The sequence below is a fragment of the Drosophila suzukii genome, chromosome 2L (assembly GCF_043229965.1).
Source record: "Drosophila suzukii chromosome 2L, CBGP_Dsuzu_IsoJpt1.0, whole genome shotgun sequence".
NCBI classification, from domain to species: Eukaryota; Metazoa; Arthropoda; class Insecta; order Diptera; family Drosophilidae; genus Drosophila; species Drosophila suzukii.
This window is the reverse complement of record NC_092080.1, coordinates 4,987,000-5,008,042: the sequence shown is the minus strand read 5'-3', so window position 1 is coordinate 5,008,042 and position 21,043 is coordinate 4,987,000. Positions and strand designations below refer to the sequence as shown.

At 36.2% G+C, this 21,043-nt stretch overlaps 6 protein-coding genes across 7 annotated transcripts; 3 read left to right on the top strand and 3 right to left on the bottom strand.

Moving 5' to 3' along the window:
- Nucleotides 1–99: 99 nt before the first annotated feature.
- Ror (Tyrosine-protein kinase transmembrane receptor Ror) lies at nucleotides 100–2,799 on the bottom strand. The gene is made up of 8 exons (XM_017090512.4): nucleotides 2,667–2,799; nucleotides 2,293–2,445; nucleotides 1,641–2,237; nucleotides 1,358–1,574; nucleotides 1,097–1,301; nucleotides 595–1,042; nucleotides 408–540; nucleotides 100–350 (listed from the first exon to the last, which is right to left on the bottom strand). Exons 1-8 carry the CDS (start codon nucleotides 2,762–2,764, stop codon nucleotides 132–134), a joined length of 2,070 nt encoding a protein of 689 aa, XP_016946001.3. The 5' UTR covers nucleotides 2,765–2,799; the 3' UTR covers nucleotides 100–131.
- Nucleotides 2,800–2,833: 34 nt separating this feature from the next.
- LOC108008801 (polyisoprenoid diphosphate/phosphate phosphohydrolase PLPP6) lies at nucleotides 2,834–4,254 on the bottom strand. The gene is made up of 2 exons (XM_017072708.4): nucleotides 4,104–4,254; nucleotides 2,834–4,040 (listed from the first exon to the last, which is right to left on the bottom strand). The coding sequence occupies exons 1-2, from the start codon at nucleotides 4,110–4,112 to the stop codon at nucleotides 3,435–3,437; spliced, it is 615 nt and encodes a 204-aa protein (XP_016928197.3). The 5' UTR covers nucleotides 4,113–4,254; the 3' UTR covers nucleotides 2,834–3,434.
- Nucleotides 4,255–4,426: 172 nt separating this feature from the next.
- Nucleotides 4,427–7,607, top strand: bsk (mitogen-activated protein kinase dJNK). Its single transcript, XM_017067534.4, has 7 exons — nucleotides 4,427–4,656; nucleotides 5,676–5,843; nucleotides 6,190–6,319; nucleotides 6,377–6,574; nucleotides 6,632–6,896; nucleotides 6,956–7,239; nucleotides 7,319–7,607. Exons 2-7 carry the CDS (start codon nucleotides 5,716–5,718, stop codon nucleotides 7,442–7,444), a joined length of 1,131 nt encoding a protein of 376 aa, XP_016923023.1. The 5' UTR covers nucleotides 4,427–4,656; nucleotides 5,676–5,715; the 3' UTR covers nucleotides 7,445–7,607.
- A 508-nt stretch (nucleotides 7,608–8,115) lies between these two features.
- On the top strand, nucleotides 8,116–12,765 carry chico (insulin receptor substrate 1 chico). The gene is made up of 9 exons (XM_017085480.4): nucleotides 8,116–8,273; nucleotides 9,310–9,695; nucleotides 9,754–9,934; nucleotides 9,996–10,127; nucleotides 10,258–10,445; nucleotides 10,507–10,759; nucleotides 10,828–10,913; nucleotides 10,978–11,155; nucleotides 11,210–12,765. Exons 2-9 carry the CDS (start codon nucleotides 9,329–9,331, stop codon nucleotides 12,639–12,641), a joined length of 2,817 nt encoding a protein of 938 aa, XP_016940969.3. The 5' UTR covers nucleotides 8,116–8,273; nucleotides 9,310–9,328; the 3' UTR covers nucleotides 12,642–12,765.
- Nucleotides 12,766–13,248: 483 nt separating this feature from the next.
- Nucleotides 13,249–15,958, bottom strand: me31B (ATP-dependent RNA helicase me31b). Its single transcript, XM_017085491.4, has 5 exons — nucleotides 15,738–15,958; nucleotides 14,888–14,987; nucleotides 14,410–14,788; nucleotides 13,692–14,339; nucleotides 13,249–13,574 (listed from the first exon to the last, which is right to left on the bottom strand). Exons 1-5 carry the CDS (start codon nucleotides 15,785–15,787, stop codon nucleotides 13,372–13,374), a joined length of 1,380 nt encoding a protein of 459 aa, XP_016940980.1. The 5' UTR covers nucleotides 15,788–15,958; the 3' UTR covers nucleotides 13,249–13,371.
- A 1,306-nt stretch (nucleotides 15,959–17,264) lies between these two features.
- On the top strand, nucleotides 17,265–20,995 carry mthl15 (methuselah-like 15). 2 transcript variants are annotated; one of them, XM_036822510.3, is made up of 7 exons: nucleotides 17,265–18,520; nucleotides 19,005–19,177; nucleotides 19,267–19,522; nucleotides 19,793–19,871; nucleotides 19,933–20,111; nucleotides 20,172–20,558; nucleotides 20,623–20,995. In XM_036822510.3, exons 1-7 carry the CDS (start codon nucleotides 17,617–17,619, stop codon nucleotides 20,784–20,786), a joined length of 2,142 nt encoding a protein of 713 aa, XP_036678405.3. In that variant the 5' UTR covers nucleotides 17,265–17,616; the 3' UTR covers nucleotides 20,787–20,995. The 2 variants fall into 2 exon arrangements, with proteins under 2 accessions (XP_036678405.3, XP_036678406.1); XM_036822511.3 differs by lacking the exon at nucleotides 17,265–18,520 and having other exon boundaries at nucleotides 19,038–19,177; nucleotides 19,262–19,522.
- Nucleotides 20,996–21,043: the final 48 nt, after the last annotated feature.

Here is a 21,043-nt window from a genome sequence, read left to right as displayed (position 1 = left end):
TGCCTCTCTTAACTGTGAAAACTAAATAATATTTTGTGGGTATTAAAATGTTTATAGATCTTTTATTTTATTAAGTTCTTAAATCTACTTATGTTACAGTCCATTCGTTGAAAATACATATGTGTAAATGCCTACGTTTGCATTTCTGGATTACTGGCTTTAAAATGGCCTTCGTGCCAGGTTTTAAGACGGTTTGAGATATCTGTGAACGTTGGACGTTTAACTGACTGCTCATGCCAACACTCGATCATCAGCGAATACACTGCAGTGGGACAGTTTTCCGGAGCGGAAAGCAGTTGCCTTGAACGGATTAGATTGATAACTTCCTGATTGCTATAACCATAGTATGGCTGAAAAATGTGAGGGGTTAGTTTTTGTGAACTTATATATAAGTTAATACATTTTACCTGCATTCCATAGCTGTAGATTTCCCAAAGAACCACTCCAAATGACCATACATCGCTCTCCGTGGTGAATTTACCATACAATATCGACTCTGAGGGCATCCACCTTACAGGCAATAGCGACTTTGACTGAACCCTTTAATGAAATCATAGTTATTTTTGCTAAATCTGGACGGAAGTTAAGTCTTACCTATAATAATCCGAACTGTAAATGTCCCTGGATAGTCCAAAATCGGATATTTTCACAACCAAACCCTCGTTTACCAGACAGTTTCGAGCTGCCAGGTCCCGATGAACGTAATGATGTGCCGACAGATACTGCATTCCCTCGCTGATTTGCAGCGCTATCTGCAGAAACTCCAGCTGCGATAGGGATTTTCCTTCGGTGGGTGAGTTTGAGATCAGAAACTCGTGCAGATCGCCATTGGCCATATATTCGAAGAGCATGCAATAGGGCTCCTTGTTCAGTACTACCCCTAGTATGCAGACTATGTTCTGATGCTTTAGGTCTGATATTAGTTCGATTTCACGCTTAAAATCCTGTTGAGTTTTCACTGAGGCGTTCTCCTTCAAAGCCTTAATAGCAACTGTTATGGTGGTTTTGTTTGGCTGCAAAAGCTGGCCCTTGTACACTTTTCCTAAAATGGTATAACTTTAAGATTTAATCCCTGGTTTTTATATACGTTACTAACCAAAAGCTCCTTCGCCCAGCTCCTCCAAAAACTCAACATCTTGAAGGGTAAAATGGGATATTCTCAGCAGAGTATTTCTTTCAATTAGCTTGGAGTTCAAAGCCACATGATCGGACAAATTTCCCAAGTTGCCTCTGCCCACATCTTGAGCATTATTTAGTTGTGAATTTCCGTAAATATTCTTATCGGCGCTGGGTGTGTTGATCTGAAACAAATATTTATTATATTCTGAACTATTTTGTGGTTGTCATGGTTACTTACATTATGAATATTCCTCATCCCATAGTGCATGATGGTTCTCCTTTTAAAAAGTATTATTCCGAATATTATTATAAAAATTAAGATGATGGCTGCCGTCGTTCCCACAATGGCAATCCAGATTTTATCTGCACATTTGGGAATGTCACATGGTTCAATTATGCGCTCCCTCGAAGAATCCACAAAACACCAGGGACTATTTTCCACACTTCCTGGGTTCCTAAAGATGGAGAAAAATGTTTTTTTATTATAACTATTCAAATTAAAACATTTTTTTTTTAATTACCTGCAGAAATTCTGACCGATGAGCTCCGGAAAATCGGAAATTTCTTTCATAAGCCAGGACCATCTTAAACAGGGTTTTCCAGAGGCGGACATGTTCGCAACTCCTCTATAGGTCGAGCCGTCCTCCCAGTAACAATTCTCCGTCTTATCCACCTCAATGGTTATGCCCAAGGATAAACAATCCTTGTGTTGGGGCAGCTGTTGGCAATCCTCGACCCCAACCATCCCAATGACTGGATGTCTTTTGGCGATGGCATACTCCTTCTGACAAAGCTCGTTCTCCAGAAGTTCGCACTCCTCGCGGCAAATGCGTTTTAGGTTCTCAGACTCTCTGGTTGGTGGGTATTTACTCGAAATATCTGTGCTGAACACATCCTCGTAGATGGTGGATTTCTTTTTAAAAATATTTATGCTTTTAATATCCTTAGTTTTGGTTCTCTTGCGGCGAATGGTGACATTGGAACTTTTGTACTGCTTTGCGTTAGTAGCCACGTTGGCAAAATACAATAAATTCGTGCGTTCAGGAGTTCTGCAAATCGGCATCGAGGAAAAACATAAACTGGGCAAGGCATACATGCGACAATTCGCATTCATATCTCTGAAAATAAGCCATTAGAATTTGATATGATTATGTTATGTTATAGTATACTCACTTGGATTCCCTTATTACTCCATATGCCGCCTTCAGTCGCTCCTCCAAGTCGTTCATGGTGAGATTCGGGGACACAAAAACATGGGCATTGCTCAAAACATCTTTACAAATAGTGCCATTGTAAATATGGCAGATCCCCGATGATTTCTGAAACCTGAGAATCCAATTTAAAATGATTAGACTTTATTAATTACATTTCATTCCAGTAAGATTCCATTTTTTATTAGAGGAAATATCTGAATCTTTTTAAAAGGTACTTATTAGAACTTTACTTAAACATACAATTTTTATATTAAACCAATTTTTGATTCTGATTTAAATAAAATAAATTCACACAAATAATAGAGGCTGTTTCCATGCTCACCAAATACCTACCCGTATATTCCAGAGTCCACATTATAGCTCTCCACATCCTTTCTTTTGAATACAATTAGGATCGAAATACACACGATAAATGCAGAATATTTGTTCATATTGCTAAACCTCTGACTAACAATATGAAACCTTTTGTTATTTTAATAGTCCAATTGACATGCCAACGATTCCGAAAATATTTTTGTATTTATTCCTTGGCGAAAACTTTGTATGACATACAACATTTCATCCCTTCACGCAGCAATTGGGGTTGTTGACTCCCTATCGATGAATCGATATACCTTGGAGTACAAAGGTTCCAAACAAAGAAGTTAACAATTAAATAATTGAATATTTTAATAAATTTAAAAGTAATATTTAATTGTAGTACTAACAATTTCACAATATTCTAATAATTTAAAAATAAAAATACCAACTTTATATAACAATTTAAAACAGCTTTCAATTATTTCGCGTTTGGCGGCTTCATCTATACTTAAACATTTTGAATTAATAGATTTAAAATGTAAAGTAATTGCCTTATGGATTTTTGAAGGGTCACTATACTTGACCCTTAACACTTTGAATTTGGTCCGGAAGACAAGCCCAATAAGTTATACAAATTTTTTAAGGGGCACTACAAATATTCACTTTTTTTAATTTAAAACCAAATTAACAAACAAGCATTTCTATTAATTATTAACAATGTATTTGGTAAAAGCACAAGAAATGATTTAGGGATTATCTTTAGCTTTCGGAATTACAGGACTAACCAAAGTCCAACTCCGGTTACTCCGTACTGTCCACAGTCTCCTCCGAAACGAAGCCAATTATACTGAATGCGGTTTCCTCGCTGACCCACAGGAATCCAATGATCAAGGCCTCCAGAACCCCAATTACTGCTCCAGCGCAAATATCCAAAACATAATGACGTTGCAGAATTAGTCGCGAGATGGCGACGCTCACAGCCCAAGCGGTGACCGGTAGCAGGAATACAATGTGCAGGGGATACAGCTTGGTGAAGAACAGGAGTACGAAGAACGCCCTGGAGGAGTGGCCGGAGGGAAAACTGAACTTATCGGGTCCTATGGCCATCATATCCTTGTTGGCAGCCGGTCTTCTTCGCCGAACGAGCGCCTTCAGCACAGCCACGACCACAACATCGAGTATCAGACCCAAAAGCATATTCACTTGCATCTGATACAGGCTCTTCGAGCTGACCAGCCATATAAAGGCAATCCAAGAGGCAAACCAGACGACTCCATGGCAGGATATCTCTAGGATTTGACTATGCAACCGCAGGGATTTAAAAACAGACAGGTTGGAGACGGCTCTAACGAAATGCTTGGACACCTGCACATCCTTCTCCAAAAGGTATTTAAGAGCTGGTGAATTCTGGGAAACAATAGGTAATTAAAGTTAGTACTTATCAGTATATGAATCATCACAAAGACCAACCGTCTTCATATCGTAAGATGTTTCTATTTTTGTGTTTTTATTATTTGGCGTTAGCGATGGCAGTGCTAAGCCCTCATTCGATTTATATTCGATAAGTCAGAAAAATATATCTTCAGCTTGGAACGGTGAACTGGAACACTAAACCAGCAGTTAAATTCGTTTCCGCATTGTTTTATAATTCCATTTAACTTAATGTAAACTATTATTGACCAGTTAAAACGCAAAATTTTAATATTTTTGTTCCATTTATTTATTTTCAATCGGATATGGCTGACTCTAGTCGTTTGTGTTTTGGTCCCACTCCAATCTGGTCACACCGATTTAAATAACTTTTGTTGTGATCGAATATTCCAATAGATTTTCGTATATTGTATTGTATCCATGTACAATTATTCTCATGCGAAAGTGCCGAAGATAGTTGGTTCCGTACTTTTTATAACATTAAAATAATTGAAAATGTTTGCAAGTCTTGTGCCCAGTGTATAGAATAAAATAAGCAAAAAATCGATTTTATTTTTCTATAAGAAAATCGTTTCAATCTCTGCGTTAAATGGTAAATAAATATTCTATTACGTTTCCCCCCACACAAAACACAGAATCCCCCAAAACTAGCCAGCAAAACGTGACAGAATCGATTAAAACGAATGCCAGTGTGCCGGTAATGAAAAAATTATTGATATTTAACATAAAATGTCAACTGCCCCGACAGTATGTACCTATGTATGCGCAAATGTCTAACGTTTACATATCGACACTGCCCGAAGACCGCTTCATTTATCTTCAACACAAGCGACCATATTTTCCATGTACGATGTACGAATACAAGAAACAAGTTCTATCTGAAAGATAGTTTGGAAATTTACTAAATTATCGACCCATTGTATGTATGTGTGTGTGTATAGTTTACATCTTACATATATGTATACCACTGGAGGTTTACAGTTTTCACCAGTCCGGTATGTACATACGTATTTACACAGGCGTGCATACATATGAACTTATGTACATCGCAGTGGTCCAACATTCCGCACTTTTATGTTTAAGCCGACATATCGATTTTAAATCGGTTTTTTCTCTGCGTGCCGCTAAACACTAAAAACCGAATGGAAGTAGGATATCCGTTGGATATTGTATCTGCCCTTTTTGTAAAGTATAAAAAATATGTTATTTCTTATCATTTAAATCGTTTAAAGTCGATTCAAAGAGATACTGCGTTATGCAATTGTATCTTTTTTAAGGAGTTCCCCAATTCTATCGTGTTTATCATGAGTCTGAGTCCCATAAGTTTGGTAATAAAGTCGCACCATACTTGTCTGCCTACTGTGCCTCCCCTATTCACCCTTCGCGACAACAGACCCATTTAATGTCCATAACATTCTGCCCAAATAAGGCCAGCGAATTTTAATGTTTTTCTACCCCCTAATCTCTGACGAAATTTTCTGAAAACTGCCCCATCCATTTGGAAAGTCACCATACATATGGATTATTTTTACTTCTTATATAAAATACTATCTCATTGATGTTCTATCTTTATTGATTTATCTTATTTACTCAATTTTTTTTAATCTTTAGGCCGATATGCTCGTTGCCCTGAACTAAAAAAAATATATCAATGCAGCAGAATAAAATGACAGCCCAGCACCAACACTACACCGTTGAGGTGGGTGATACCAACTTTACGATTCATAGTCGGTACATTAATCTAAGGCCTATAGGATCAGGTGCCCAAGGAATAGTATGGTAAGTTTGTTTCTTTTTAAAAATAATTCTATATTCATAAATCATTATCAGATAGGAGAATTAATTTTTAGAGATTCTCGATTTCAATTTGAAATAATTTTTTAATAAGTATTCAGGCCATGCAAATGTATCCAAAAATCCTAAAGGAAGGTCCTAAGGCCAGATTAAGAAATGTTTGGCTTTCTGTAGACAAATTCTAGACCATATTTTAGTTATTTGAAAAAATCTAACAAAATCATAAGAAAAGAAACCTGTTCGTAAATTGTGTAAAGTATTTATCTTTTTTTATGTTTTTATTTTACCCATTATTTCATAATATTTAACATCATTTGCCCATTTTTTACAGCGCTGCTTACGATACTATCACCGAACAAAATGTGGCGATTAAAAAACTATCTCGACCATTCCAAAATGTCACCCACGCCAAGAGGGCATATAGGGAGTTTAAGCTAATGAAGCTGGTTAACCATAAAAACGTAATTCAAATATTTTTTAAAATCCTAAATTTGCACTAAAAACACTGTGTTCTACAGATTATTGGATTACTTAATGCTTTCACTCCGCAAAGGAACTTGGAGGAGTTCCAGGATGTTTATCTTGTCATGGAGCTGATGGATGCTAATCTCTGCCAAGTTATCCAAATGGATTTGGATCACGACAGAATGTCTTATTTGCTTTACCAAATGTTATGTGGTATAAAACATTTACACTCAGCTGGAATTATTCACAGAGTACGGTATTACAAGCTTAACAAAAAGGTACAAAAATAAGTCATATTTTATTTACAGGACTTAAAACCATCCAATATAGTTGTAAAGGCAGATTGCACTCTGAAAATTTTAGACTTCGGTCTTGCACGCACTGCGGGAACTACCTTTATGATGACTCCCTATGTGGTAACCCGATATTACAGGGCTCCAGAGGTCATTTTGGGAATGGGCTACACAGAGAACGTGGATATATGGTCCGTGGGGTGCATTATGGGGGAAATGATAAGGGGTGGCGTACTGTTTCCTGGGACAGATCATATAGATCAATGGAATAAAATTATTGGTAAGTTATAGCACAACTCTAGCTGGATTCTTGTTAACAACCCTTTATTCTCGTTACAGAGCAATTAGGGACTCCATCTCCCTCATTTATGCAGCGGTTACAGCCAACCGTCCGAAACTATGTGGAAAATCGTCCTAGATACACTGGATACTCATTTGATAGACTTTTCCCCGATGGCTTGTTTCCAAATGATAATAATCAGAATAGCCGCAGGAAGGCTTCTGACGCTAGAAATCTTCTTAGTAAAATGCTAGTCATTGATCCAGAGCAGCGGATATCTGTGGACGAGGCTTTGAAGCATGAATATATCAATGTTTGGTATGATGCCGAGGAAGTCGATGCTGTAAGTGTATGAATATAGTAGTGTAGTAGCTGGTATCCTCTTTGATCTAATATATTCTATGCTCTTTCTTTTTCCTTAGCCTGCTCCGGAGCCATATGATCACAGTGTGGACGAGAGGGAACACACTGTGGAGCAATGGAAGGAGCTAATCTATGAGGAAGTCATGGACTACGAAGCACACAACACAAATAATAGAACGCGGTAGAGAACGACTTTTTCCTCCTTAGTCAGTCACAAAAACTAAAGCTTACCAACAATACGGCATGTATTGTTAAATTATTACAACAAATAAAATATTCAAATTGTATTTAAAAATATAGTAACCATTAAAAAATAAAATCAATATACAAAACTTTGTAATTTCTTAATTATTCTTTTTTAATTTAAACTTCACTAAGACTATTGCTTATATTTATTTGTAATAAAGACCATAGATCTGCATAAAAAGTTTTAAACTTCGACCACGCCCCGCATCAGACGCAAAATTCGTCCCATCTATTTCATGCCTATGTCATTTTATCTTTTAGGATAATAAACTACAGTTTAAGCAATTTAAATTTAATATTTTTTATTTAATTACAAGGCTTTATATTAAATTTATTAGGTATCAGATTTTATTTACGAAGATATTTAAAAACCCTATTGACTTGAGTTAAATAAAATGTTCTTTAATACGATAAAAATTATATTTAGTGATTTGGACAGCCAATAATAATTGTAACAAAAACTTAGAACGTAGAATAACAGAATAAAAAACTGGCTTAAAAAAAATGGTGTTTATTTATTGTAACATATTTTTAGATATTGAAAGGAGTATTCGATAAGTGCGCTGTCATCGATAGTTGCCGCATACCATTTTCGTCCTATGCTGCGATAACGATAACTGCAAAGTGTCATCGCGAATAAATGTGGGGTTTGATAATAAAGAATTGCGTTGGTGAACAATAATAATACAAATCCTAAATGTATCAGGCGGATTACCAGTAGATACTGATATTGCGATTATTGGTGATCCCGGCAGCAAGACGCTTTAGGTAAACTACGAGCCAGGCAAATTGCCATTCTGGTGTTATTTTCCATATCCATGTGCGTTTGTAAATGATACCACCAGAGCAGTGCCATATGTATCGTTGTTTGTACATACATGCCTACAGAGAAAAATAACTCGTAGATACATATATGTATGTAAGATGTATTAGAATTCCTGAGATATATGTATGTATGCATATATATTTATGATGCTCATCTATAAAACAAAATATGTACAAACATACGCGCGTACATGTATGTACATGCATATGTATAATAAAATGAGCATCTAGCTGCGGTTATCTTAATGCATTGCGCAGAAACTGAAAAGAAATGAAAGCGAAACAAACAGAAACAGAGTGTGCACTGTACAGTGGGCCCATTGTGAGTTCAGAACTCAGAATTCCGAATTCCATCGCTTACATCCGATTCCATTCCGATTCTAATCTGCAGTCGTCGCCGCGTAAGCTGCAGCGGAATTGGAATTATTGACATAAACGGCACGACGTAATTGCGTATTTTGATGTTCGATGTTCGATGTTGACAGACGGCAAGGATTTTCGCTAACATTTTCGCGTGTTTGTGTTGTGCCATGAAAAGCGATTTGTTTTTCCGGGTGATGGGATATAATGTTTGTTGTTTACGTTTTAGAAACGTACTATATCACACCTAAGGTTGAATAGCAAATCCCTTATAAATATGTTTGTATGTATATTATATCAATCAGGGTCCCAGAAAGTGAAAGCCAAATATGACGAAAATATTTCTTATACATTATTTAATTTAATATATAATATAGAAAAATAAATATTATATAGAAAATCCCTTATAAATATGTAATGTATATATATTATATCAATCACGGTTCCCGAAAGTGAAATATAACATAGAAAAATAAATATAATATATAGAAAAACACTTATATATTATATCAATCACGGTCCCAGAAAGTAAATACCATACATATATGATGAATAAATTTAATATATATCATATAATTTAATTCAATTTAAAATAATAATATACTAATTTACCTTGCAGGAACTAGCATCCTGAAATCATGGCATCAATATCGGATGATGGTATGGTACTGAGTGGCTACCACAAAAAGCTGAAGACCATGAAGAAGAAGTTCTTTGTGCTGTACGAGGAGACCAGCACTTCCTCAGCCCGTTTGGAATACTACGATACCGAAAAGAAGTTCCTGCAGAGGGCGGAACCAAAGAGAGTTATCTATCTGAAGAATTGCTTCAATATCAACCGGCGTTTGGACACGAAGCATAGATTTGTCATCGTATTGTCCTCAAGAGATGGCGGTTTTGGCATCGTACTGGAGAGCGAAAATGATTTACGCAAATGGCTGGATAAACTACTATTTCTACAAAGGAACATAGCCAACACGAATGGCACTACACATTCAGCTTATGGTAAGATAAAATAAAATGTATTTTTAATCACTTTGTACAACTTATATTCTTCTTATAGACCAAGTTTGGCAAGTTGTCATTCAAAAGAAGGGTATTTCGGAGAAAGTGGGAATCACTGGACCGTACCACTGTTGCCTTACTTCAAAATCCCTGACCTTCGTGTGTATAGGACCGGAAAAGACTCCCAATGGCGATGATCGAGTTGCTAGCATTGAAATTCTACTGACAACGATCAGGCGGTAAGTAGTCCGGTGAAAACTGATTGTATTTTGAAGTATATCATTATATCTATTACTCCAGATGCGGACATGCATCCCCTCAATGTATTTTCTACATGGAACTCGGCCGTCAAAGTGTCTTGGGATCTGGAGAGTTGTGGATGGAAACGGATAATGCAGCTGTTGCTACCAATATGCACAATACGATATTAAGGTAATTTATTCGCTTCCTAGTACCGGTTGTTTTATGATCATAGCCCGTGACTTTGAAGCTTGATATTATAGTATAGTATTTTAATTGCCATTCATTTTATTCATTTACTTGTTTTTTGTTATATTTGCAGCGCTATGTCAGCTAAAACAGAGTCGAACACGAATTTAATAAATGTCTATCAAGCCAGACCTGATATTAGCCACGAGCCCATGAGAAAGCGATCATCATCTGCAAACGAAGCTTCAAAACCGATAAACGTAATAAACGTTCGCCAAAACTCTCTCGAATTGCGAAACTGCAGTTCGCCCCAAACTTATAGTAAGTATTGCGTTTTATATCATTAAAAGAGCGGTTTAAAATTAAACTGATTCCGTTTTAGCCTTCGGAAGAGAGCGGTGCGATAGCTTACCAACCAGGAATGGAACCCTGAGCGAGTGCAGTAATCAAACATACTTTGGATCCAATCATGGGCTAAGATCTAACACTATATCTGGCATCCGTCCGCACCCATCCAACAAACACAGTAATAGTCCAACATTCGCCATGCCATTGAGATGCTCAGAGTCCGAGGAGTCGTCAATTAGTGTCGATGAGTCTGATGATAATGGAAGTTTTAGCCACTACCGGTTAAAGTAAGTCATGTTTGCCATCTAAAATAGTTAAAGGCTTCAGTATTTATGTGAAATATTACTTTTTATAGCACAAGGTCATCGAAAACGGCTATTCCTGAGGAAAACATTGATGACTTTGCAAGTGCGGAATTCAGCAAAGTCACCGAGCAAAGTGGTAATTCAAGAAGCAAAGTACAATATGCCTGGCATCTAATTGAATACTATTTTTGTGACTCTAGAAAGTGACGAAAACTACATACCGATGACCCCAATTAAGCCGACCTTATTTGGCGATGTCAGCCAGGAAAAGGAGAAGGTTGAGATGCAAAGTTCACAGGATGCAAACCTGCATTTCGACTTTCCAGAGCACACATCCGAGAAGCTGGCCAAGGATTTCGATGTGGATTCTGATAATCAGTGAGTATACTTCTCTCAGCTTTGTCTAGTAATAAAGTCAACATTGTTTTTCAGATGTGGACGTCCTATTCGAGCTTATTCAATAGGGAATAAAGTCGAGCATTTAAAGTTGAATAAGCGCCTGGGATATCTAAATGATACAGGTCAGAATCCGAATCGCGTGCGAGCATACTCGGTGGGTTCCAAGTCAAAGATACCGCGGTGCGACTTGCAGAGAGTTGTCCTAGTGGAGGATAACAAACATGAGTTTGGGACGAATAGAAGTCATAGTAGCATTACAAAGGATGGTTCTATCTGTGGTACAAGTGGCAACCGGGAAAAGAAATCCACAAGTGCCCCGCTCTTGAGTCTGAAGAACCAGATAAACCCCGACCGAATGAGTGACTTAATGGAAATTGATTTTTCGCAAGCAACCAATTTGGAAAAACAGAAGTTCATCAAGAATAACGAAATTCCCAAACACATTGAAAACGTGTTTCCCAAGAGTATCAGAAACGATAGCTCCAGCTTAGCCTTGAACACTACAAGTCAGAAAGACATTTTCAATGGAACCAAAATTAGCAACACCACGAGCAGCGCAACAGAGGATGGTTACCTAGAGATGAAACCAGTTGGCAATGCATATACTCCCAGTACAACACCCAGTACGACTTGCCTTTCGAGTAGTATAAACATGATCACTCTGGCAGACTTGTATGTGAAAAGGGCAACGCTCGATGCTAACAAAATAAGTACATATAATATTCCTAGAGAGCGGCTAGAGCCATCCATAAGTGAAGAGAAAAAGTCGAACTCCCCGGTAAATGAACAACCTAAAAGTCCAGAACCCTCAACCGTAGAAAGTAATAGCAACATTGACATTGCACTCGAGACATTAACCGTGCAAAGCGATAAGCCAATTAACGTGGAAGAAAAACTGATTGAGAACAACAATTTGGACACGGGTTGTCATGAGGAAAAGAAACTGGTTCACTCAATAAGTAGTGAAGACTACACACAAACTAAGGACAAATCGAATGATTTTGCAAAGATCAACGAAGCGGGCTACAAAATTCTTCAAATAAAAAGCGACAGTTCTCTTTTCTCATCGAAGCCTGGCCAAAAGGGCATTGCCAAGGATAATTTACTAGCGGAAAGTGCTAATACGATAGCCGATCATGGTAGCATCTCAGTCACCAAATTCAACATAACTCCAAAAGCAACCGATTCAAAAGTCGCAGATCCAAGCAAACAACAGAACATTCTCCAGATTAAGGATTTGAATTTCCCCTCAAGGTCTTTTTCTCGCATATCCCAGACGGAGCTCCACTACGCCACCCTAGATCTTCCCCATTGTAGCGGCCAAAACCCAGGAACATACCTGAAGAGAGGTTCCCGCGAATCTCCGCCGGTGTCTGCATGCCCGGAAGTGGGCAACTCCTATGCGAAAATTGACTTTGATCAATCGGACTCATCTTCCTCCTCATCAAACATATTTAATACGTAAAGTTTTAAAATTTAAAACCATATGTATATGATTTGTTTAATATTGTACATTTATTGTAAATATTCTCTGACAAGCAAAGCTTACAATTTTGGATGCTAATAAATAAATTTTATTTAAATTATAATACTGTGTGCTTTGACTTTAACAGACTTTATTTTTAAAAACTCTCTGGACACCCCAACTAAATTGAGACACAAAAGAAGTAACCTATAAAATAATAGGGTAAAACCATGTCCTTCTGTGCTTATAAAGATGAGATCTCGAGAACTGTAAGAGCCGGAAAAGTTTGAAACATGCAAATCTCAATAACGCCAAGGGTGTGCAACAAATATACTTTGTAACTAAATAATTTTGGGTGGAAAATATTGTCATTTGACATAATCAATGTTTTTGTCGCTCCGGGGCATCCTGTCAAGAGATCTTTATGATCAAATTCACTTATTCTCAACTAGATTCATAAACACCTGCTTCCTTTTATGACAAGCCATTTTCTTGAGCATTTCCCTGATGATCTGATGATCTTACTAATGATGATCTTACTAATTCCCAATTAATTTTTGCCTTTCTTTGGTTGCAGCCAATGTTCAAAGTTTATAAATAGTGCATGTAAAAAATTGAATTGCTTTCCATTTATTTAATACAATTTTGTTTTTCTGAAATAGTTCATCTTTTTTATTGATTTCATGATTTAGACTCTACTTCAGATCCTAGTGTTACAGTTGCATCCGTTTTATTTGCTCACATTGCCTTCCTCATTTGCAGAATTATTCAGATCACTGTTGTTGCAAGTATCTCCGACGGATGCGCCAACGTTTGCGACATAAAGGGCGGGGTCTATGACCTTCGGAATAGGCTTTATTTCGGTACCAAGTTCTTTTTCAATCCGATGCAGGTCGAACCGATCCTCGTAGGTTATCAGATTTATAGCAATACCTTAAAGTAGATTGAAATATATAAGAAAAAGTTAGAAATAGATCGACTCGTAGTTTCTTTTGATTAACAATATAATAAACATTGTTTTAATAAAGAACCCTTGATATGTTTACTTACCCAAATGACCGAAACGTCCCGAGCGACCAATTCGATGCAAGTACGTCTCTGCCATTCGAGGGAAATCGAAGTTGATCACTACATTCACGGCCTGCACGTCTATACCTCGGGTAAACAGATCCGAGCAGACCAGATTCCTACAGAGTCCTTGGCGGAAATCGTGGAACACTCGGTTTCTGTGTGCTTGGGCCATCTTTGCGTGAATATAATAACAGCAGTAGCCAAGTTCTGTGATCTTTTTGGCTAATAACTCGACACGTTGCGTGGAATTACAGAATATGATAGACTGATTAATTTGCAGCTTGGAGAACAAAGTGTTCAAGCAGTGTACTTTCTGGCGCTCTTGTACAAATGCATAGTACTGAGTGACACCCTTCAACGTTAGCTCCTCCATCAGGTTGATTTCGTAAGGCTCGCGTAAATGCTTCTCCATGAAATTCTTGACTGTCAGTGGAAATGTTGCGGAAAATAGCAAGATCTGTGGATCCTTTGGTAGCTTAAGTATAACATGATCCAGCATGCCTTGAAAATCAAGCGACAATAGTTTATCGGCCTCATCCAAAACTAATATCCTGCAATGCGACATATCAGCAACTTTCTTATCCATCAGATCTAATATTCGTCCGGGAGTGGCAATAATTAATTGTACTGCGGGGGCAAAGAAACGGGGATAATTGGTATCAAAACTAGAACAACGATTTTAGCAACAGAAGCTAACCTTTTTGATATATACGAAGAATGTCATCCTTCAGAATGGTGCCTCCTGTTGTGACCATTACCCGGATATCAAGATGTTTCGCCAGCTCAATACATATCTGTGAAGTTTGTAGCGCCAACTCTCGGGTGGGGACCATTACCAGGGCCTGAATGTAGTCCTTGGTTGGATCTATTTGTTCTAAAACTGGGATACAGTAGGCTCCCGTTTTGCCAGTACCGTTCTTGGCCCGAGCCAGTACATCCTTTCCACTTAAAGCTATAGGAATAGCTGCTTCCTGAATTGGCGAAGGGCGCTCCCAACCCTTCTCGAAAATACCCATAAGCAGTTCTCTTTTAAGGCAAAACTCCTCAAACTCATTTCCTCGCGTATCGGTCACATCCTACAAGAAAAGGGGATACATTTATATTAATTATAAATTAAATTCTTCATAAATTAATTAAGTTTAGGTGTATTTTTTAGGCTTATTGTTGAAACTCACAGTTGTTTTGAATCGGTTGTCCTTTGGCGGCAGCTTCAGCTTTGATTTCCAGCCCATATCGTCACTTGTGTTTCCAGCAATTTGAAGATCATTTATAAGCCTAAAAAAATATTTTAAGTTAGTAATTATAAATTTTATAATTTATAAAAAAAAAACAGTAACATTTTTTTTTTTTAATTAAGAATTTATAAATTTTTTTTAACAAAGAACTCCTAAAGTTATTTTATTTCTCAGTGAAACTTTTTTTTATGGATCGCAGAAAAAAGAAACGCTAGTCCAAAATTTTAAAATGGCAGCCCACGGAATAACTGTTCACGCTGCTGATTCTTGGCATACCAGTTTTGTTCTGATCTTTTAGTATCGCAAAAAATTAAGATATATTGCCATTAACTTATATACATGCACATATGTATGTATTTAAGTGCATATTTAGCCAGTGCACTACATATATACATACATATGTATTTAACCGACTTGTTTAGCGGCCAATATGTCCACGAATGCACATGTGCACTATGTACATAACTATTTCATACATACTTATGTACATCCATATCGGCAGGCATACATATTCAAGTGAAATTCAAGCGTAAGTTACATTGTTTACATTTTATTATATTAGATAACATTGTTCGGCAGATTTAGTTGTTAAATATAAGCTGGTCAAAGAAAAGGATAGGTATACAAGAATATACATATCATCGGCTTTCGATTTTCAATCATTTTTGCAATGAATGTTCATAATTGTTTAACGCTTCAGCAAGTTAACGGTATCTGAGCATACATATACTACCCAATATCGTTGGCCTCTTGTAAGCCAAATATAAATAAATATATAAAATATACAAACCCCTTGCTTGTTAAATTAGTGTGCCCAGAATTTAACTTTTCAGTCATCATTATTCACAGTGAAAATTTAATTTAATTCGTTTATAAAATGTTTCGCGTTCTTTGCTTTCGGCTGACTCTTTTAGTCACTGCGTTCACCGATTTAATTGTATTGCTCACGTATTCAACTTTGGGTTGCGATAAAAAATGGCATTTAGCTACAAAATAATGAAGTCGCCTTGCAACATGCTATCAATAATACAAATTTCAGTTCGACTCGGAAAATATTTTCACTCGGAGAACCAACAAAATCATAAGCAATTTTTCTCCACTTTGAAACATTGAAATGAAACAACTTTTTCATACTGAAAACAAATCAAATGGTTCTTTAACATTTTATATAATTTAAATTTGAAACAATAAATGTTTAAGGTTTTAAAAAAATACCTGAATGGAAAATAGTTTAATATAATAACCATATTTGCTGTTAGTTTAAAAGCAGTTAATAAAATAAAAAACAAATCAGACCCCAGCCACATAAAATGACCAAATTAAAATGGAAGTACCTGCATACCAAATGATTGATGCTTAGTAATTTTAACGTTTTCCCTCTCCTTTAAATTAAATAAGATACTGGTAAAGGTAATTGCCTTGTCTGAACAACCCTTTGCGCTTGTTCCCAAACTGTGAATGATGGGGAACGGCTGGAACTTTTTGGCGATGTGAAACCCAGATTCCATTTGAGCACTAGCACCGTCCAAAAACAGCTGACTCGACACCTGAACGTGTCTTATTGAGAATAATGTTAATATTAGGCAACACCAAGGATATTGATGCAAAACAATAATTAAATAGGGAAAAAGGTATATATATTAGGTTTTAAATTTGTGGGAAAAAAGAAAACACCTCGAGAAAATCACTAATAGGGGTATTTTTTCTAAACTTAAGTTATCGCTTTTTCGACGTTGATATCGAGTTAAAGATGGAAATTACCTTAAGGGCAGAAGAAGAAGAGAACGCACTTCACAAACGTAAAAAAGCCAAAGCCAAGTCATTAGTATGCAGAAAGAACTTAAGGATTTGGTAAGAGCAGCTAATGGCAATAAAATTCTGTTGCATATGTAATAAAATACTTAATGGATACTACTAAATTGAATTACTGACTGCCTTTCTTGCACCAAGAAATTAAAATTAATCCGAAGAAAGTTAAACTTCAAGCAGAAAAGCTCCTTGAAAAAAACCTTATATATTTCTAAAATATTTGAAGAAGGAAGGAAGTAACTTGCTGGGCTTTCTCCTATGATACATTTATGGTTCCTATCCACTTTACGCAACGTCTTGTTATTTACTATTTGTTACTATTACTTACTTTATATTTATTTTCAAATACCTCCTTACATTCTACAAAATTAACTTAGTTTATAAAAGGATGCCTAGTGAGCTTTACAAAATAAAAACAAGAACAGGTCCGTTTGTCTTGCCGTATGAAACTAGTATACAAAGTCATCAATTGAACTGTGTAGATATATAATAACGTACCTAAATAAATATATCGGCATTTGCCATGTGCACCCAGCATGCTAAGTGTTAAAGCACTCCATGGGGTATAACTTATTTGTATAAGCTTACGAATCCATAAATGTGTTCCTTATATACATCGATTTCTACCCCTGTGTGCGTGTAGACCAAATGTTTACCCATAAACATTCGCATTTGCTCGCGAAGGAATGGTGAAGACTTCAGTTCGTTAAATCCGCCAACTGCAGGCGGTTCGAAGTTTATATTGCTATTGCCCGATAACGATTCGATGATAAGATATGAAAAGTCCGTTCTAAGAAAAGATACAAACATTACACAAGCTGAGAAATTGGTCATTGAGAATCAAATCCAAGGCGTAAACAATGATCGTCGGACTAAGTTTAGCGTGCCTGATTTTAAGTGGCATTTCAAAAGTGTTTTCCGTTCAAATATGTTGCGCCCCAAATTCGGTACTATTTAAATATCTCGGATCGGATAATACGGAAATATTCGAGTGTGCTTCCGCCGAAAGAAACCTCAAAGAGTTTCCGGATCTAACCCAAGTGATAGGCAAAATGATAGCCCCAAAAGGCCTTGGATTGGAGGCACCCAATGAGTCAAGCAACCAATTCCAGCTATCAAAGTGGAAAAACTTTACGAGCCTAAATCTAAGTGAACTACGTGAGAGTACCTTGTATCTACGAAATAACTCATGCATTGGGCTATTAAACAAACGTCTCATCGTTTTATCTTGTGAATTTGAAAAGAATGTGCCGTCTCAAAGTGTTGGATTTGTAAACAAGTGCTGCCCACAGGGATTTATTTACGTTTCCGAAAATAATACATGCATACTTGGCGCAAACGATTTCTTTGTTTATTCTTCTATCATCAGCAGTCCAATTATATTTTTTGATAACGCCTTAAACTGTTCGGACAACAAAGCTCTGGTGGAATATACGGTGTCCTCGGAAAAAGTGCGGTTCAATAACAATTCCTTGGTTTGGAGAGATGGATCTAATAGTTTGCCAGTATCTAAGTTTTGCATCGAAGCCATTTATGATACGTATGCTTCAGAGAGAAGAAAAGTTTCGGATCAAAAATATCTTGTTCGAGCATGTCAGGAACCCAAAATTTGTCAAAAACTTCCGTGTATTCGACGATGCTGTGCCGAAGGGGAAATGTATGCTAAAGGAAATACCAGTACCTACTGCAAGAATGACGGAACCCAAATGAAGTTCGAGGGTTTCCAGAACCTCAATATAAACGCAAATTTCTCAAAACCATTAGGTATGTAAGATGATTCTTTAAATTACCTTTTCATAGTTTTCACTTCATCGGTTTATGTGATTTAACCGGAAATGAGCCAAATCGAAAGAGGCGTTAATTGCCCATTAAGTTCTTAAATTTAATGGAGAAAAATATTAATAAGAAACCAATACGATATGATTTGATGGCTTCCATTTGTCTGATCCCCTGCTCTTCCAATGAACAAAAAGAATAATGAGTATAAACAATTATCTTTAAGTACCAAACAAACGTATCTACCAAATACCTACAAATATTGGAAGCAATTTATTGTCATACGTCATTACTATTGACTCATTATTGTTGACATTTTTTGTTGGCTTGGTCATTTTAATTATTTTTGTCAAAGTTTCTTATCGTGTTAATCAAAAACTGAAAGGTGCTATCAATGACACGTGATTTTTGTTGGGTTAGGTCAATTTCGTAAAAATATAATTATCAATGCAACCCTGTTTATATTTTTCAGATTTTGGATTGGTTCATGGCTTGCAGTGCCAAAAATTTCGTTTGGATCCGGATAATTTTCCAGATGATTCGCATACAATTAGTCCTTCCAATGGATCACTTATTATTCACAATACTTCGAAAATGTATGCAATTAATCAGTACTGTGTGGAAAGGGTCCGACCCAATCAAAAGGTAAACTCCTTCCTACTCAAATAAAATGAATAGTTTTTGGTAAGGTATTTTAAATTCTTAATTATTTGCCTTCGTTTCTTTCAGAGCAGCTTTATACATTTCTTTGTTTTGATACAAAGGTAGTGGGCAATGACCGCATTCGCTTCAAAATGTATCCCATTGGACTTCTCATATCTTGTTGCTTTTACGCACTCACTTTGATTGTTTATATATCAATTGCCAAACTTCGAAATCTTCCTGGAAAAATTCTTATTTGTCTTGTAAGCAGTTTATTCTTGGCATACCTTGGAATTGCTTTGGGTCAGTTGAAGCCCACCTCGAATGACGACATCTGTTTCTTCTCTGGTCAGTAAAATAGTAACTAAGCAATTAGTTAATTACTTAAGTCGTGCTGGGACCTGAGAGCCAAAGTAATTGTCTCATAAAAGCAAGAAATCAATAAAAGCATGTACAATTTGTTGTACTCCTGGCTTCTTTAATCTTTGAATTGTGGTCAGCTTTAAAATAAAATTCAAATACATCATAAAGTATTAAAAATTGTAGTACTCAGTCCAGTAAAAAACAAGGATTATACAAAATACAACAAATTTAATCAACGTATTTTTATATTTCAAGGGTTTTTCGTGTATTTTTGCTTAATGGCTGCATTTTCTTGGATGAATATTACTTCCTTTGACATATGGAAAACTTTCGGGTAAGAATTATGTGATTACTTCCTTTTCAATACCTATATATGGCTTTTTGTTCATTTTTAGATCAACAAAAATTAAAAGCTGTGAAAAAAGTGATCTTAGAAGACAATTTATTTGGTATTCTTGTTATGGCTGGGGACTACCAACTTTGCTAACGACAATAACTATAGCATTTACAAAATCCGATATCTTACCGGATGTAGTTCGACCAAATTTTGGACACGGTCGTTGCTGGTTTACATGTAAGATTATTAAATTTTTAATATAAAACCTTTAAAAACATTTATTTTCTTTATTTTTAGATGATTCCTTTGGATCAGCAAGCCTATTATTCTTTTCGGGGCCAGTTGGAATTCTTTTTATATTCAACTTGGTCCTGTTTCTTCTTACAATGAAGTATTGCAACAAAGTGAAAAACGAAATATACAAGATGCAGAGCTTAAACAGTGATAAGCCGGTACTGAAAAGGCGATTCTTTCAGGACAAAACCAGATTTGTTATGAACACAAAATTGTGCTTTGTTATGGGCATCACATGGCTTTTGGAATTAGTGAGCATTTTGTTTTATGATCATAAAACAACATTTTTCTGGACCATAAGTGATTCGTTCAATGTGCTTCTTGGAATATTTGTTTTCATTATCTTTGTTTTTAAACGGAGAATTTATAATGAAATTATGGTAAAGTTTGGTAAGTTCTGACAGCTGGTTTTAGCAACATTTCAAATATATAATGTAATATTTTTAATTTGTAGGTTTGCAGTCAAGTCCCAGCACAACATCGACTAGAAATCGCCTGGGTTTGACAAAATCATATGCCCCAAGTAGCACAGCGATGACAACGCTCCGATCTTCTCCAGGCAGTTGTGAAGCCGTACGAAAAACCTCATCGAAATCCGAAAATGAAGTTATGCTTTAGTTTGTTAAATTAATTATTAACTATTTATAATTTGTAGAGCCTTATGAAACTAGTCCCTCAGTTTAAACATTAAAAATAATGTCTAACTTAGCTGTGAACCGAAATATTAAGTTTATAAGTAATCTTTATTTTTTTACATATGTTATACATTGCAATCAAAATAGTGGCGAATACATGACTTCAGTAAACATTTTTATTTAAAAAAAAAATAGTTTTTTAATAACTTTTATTATTACAGCTTATTATACCCCATTAAA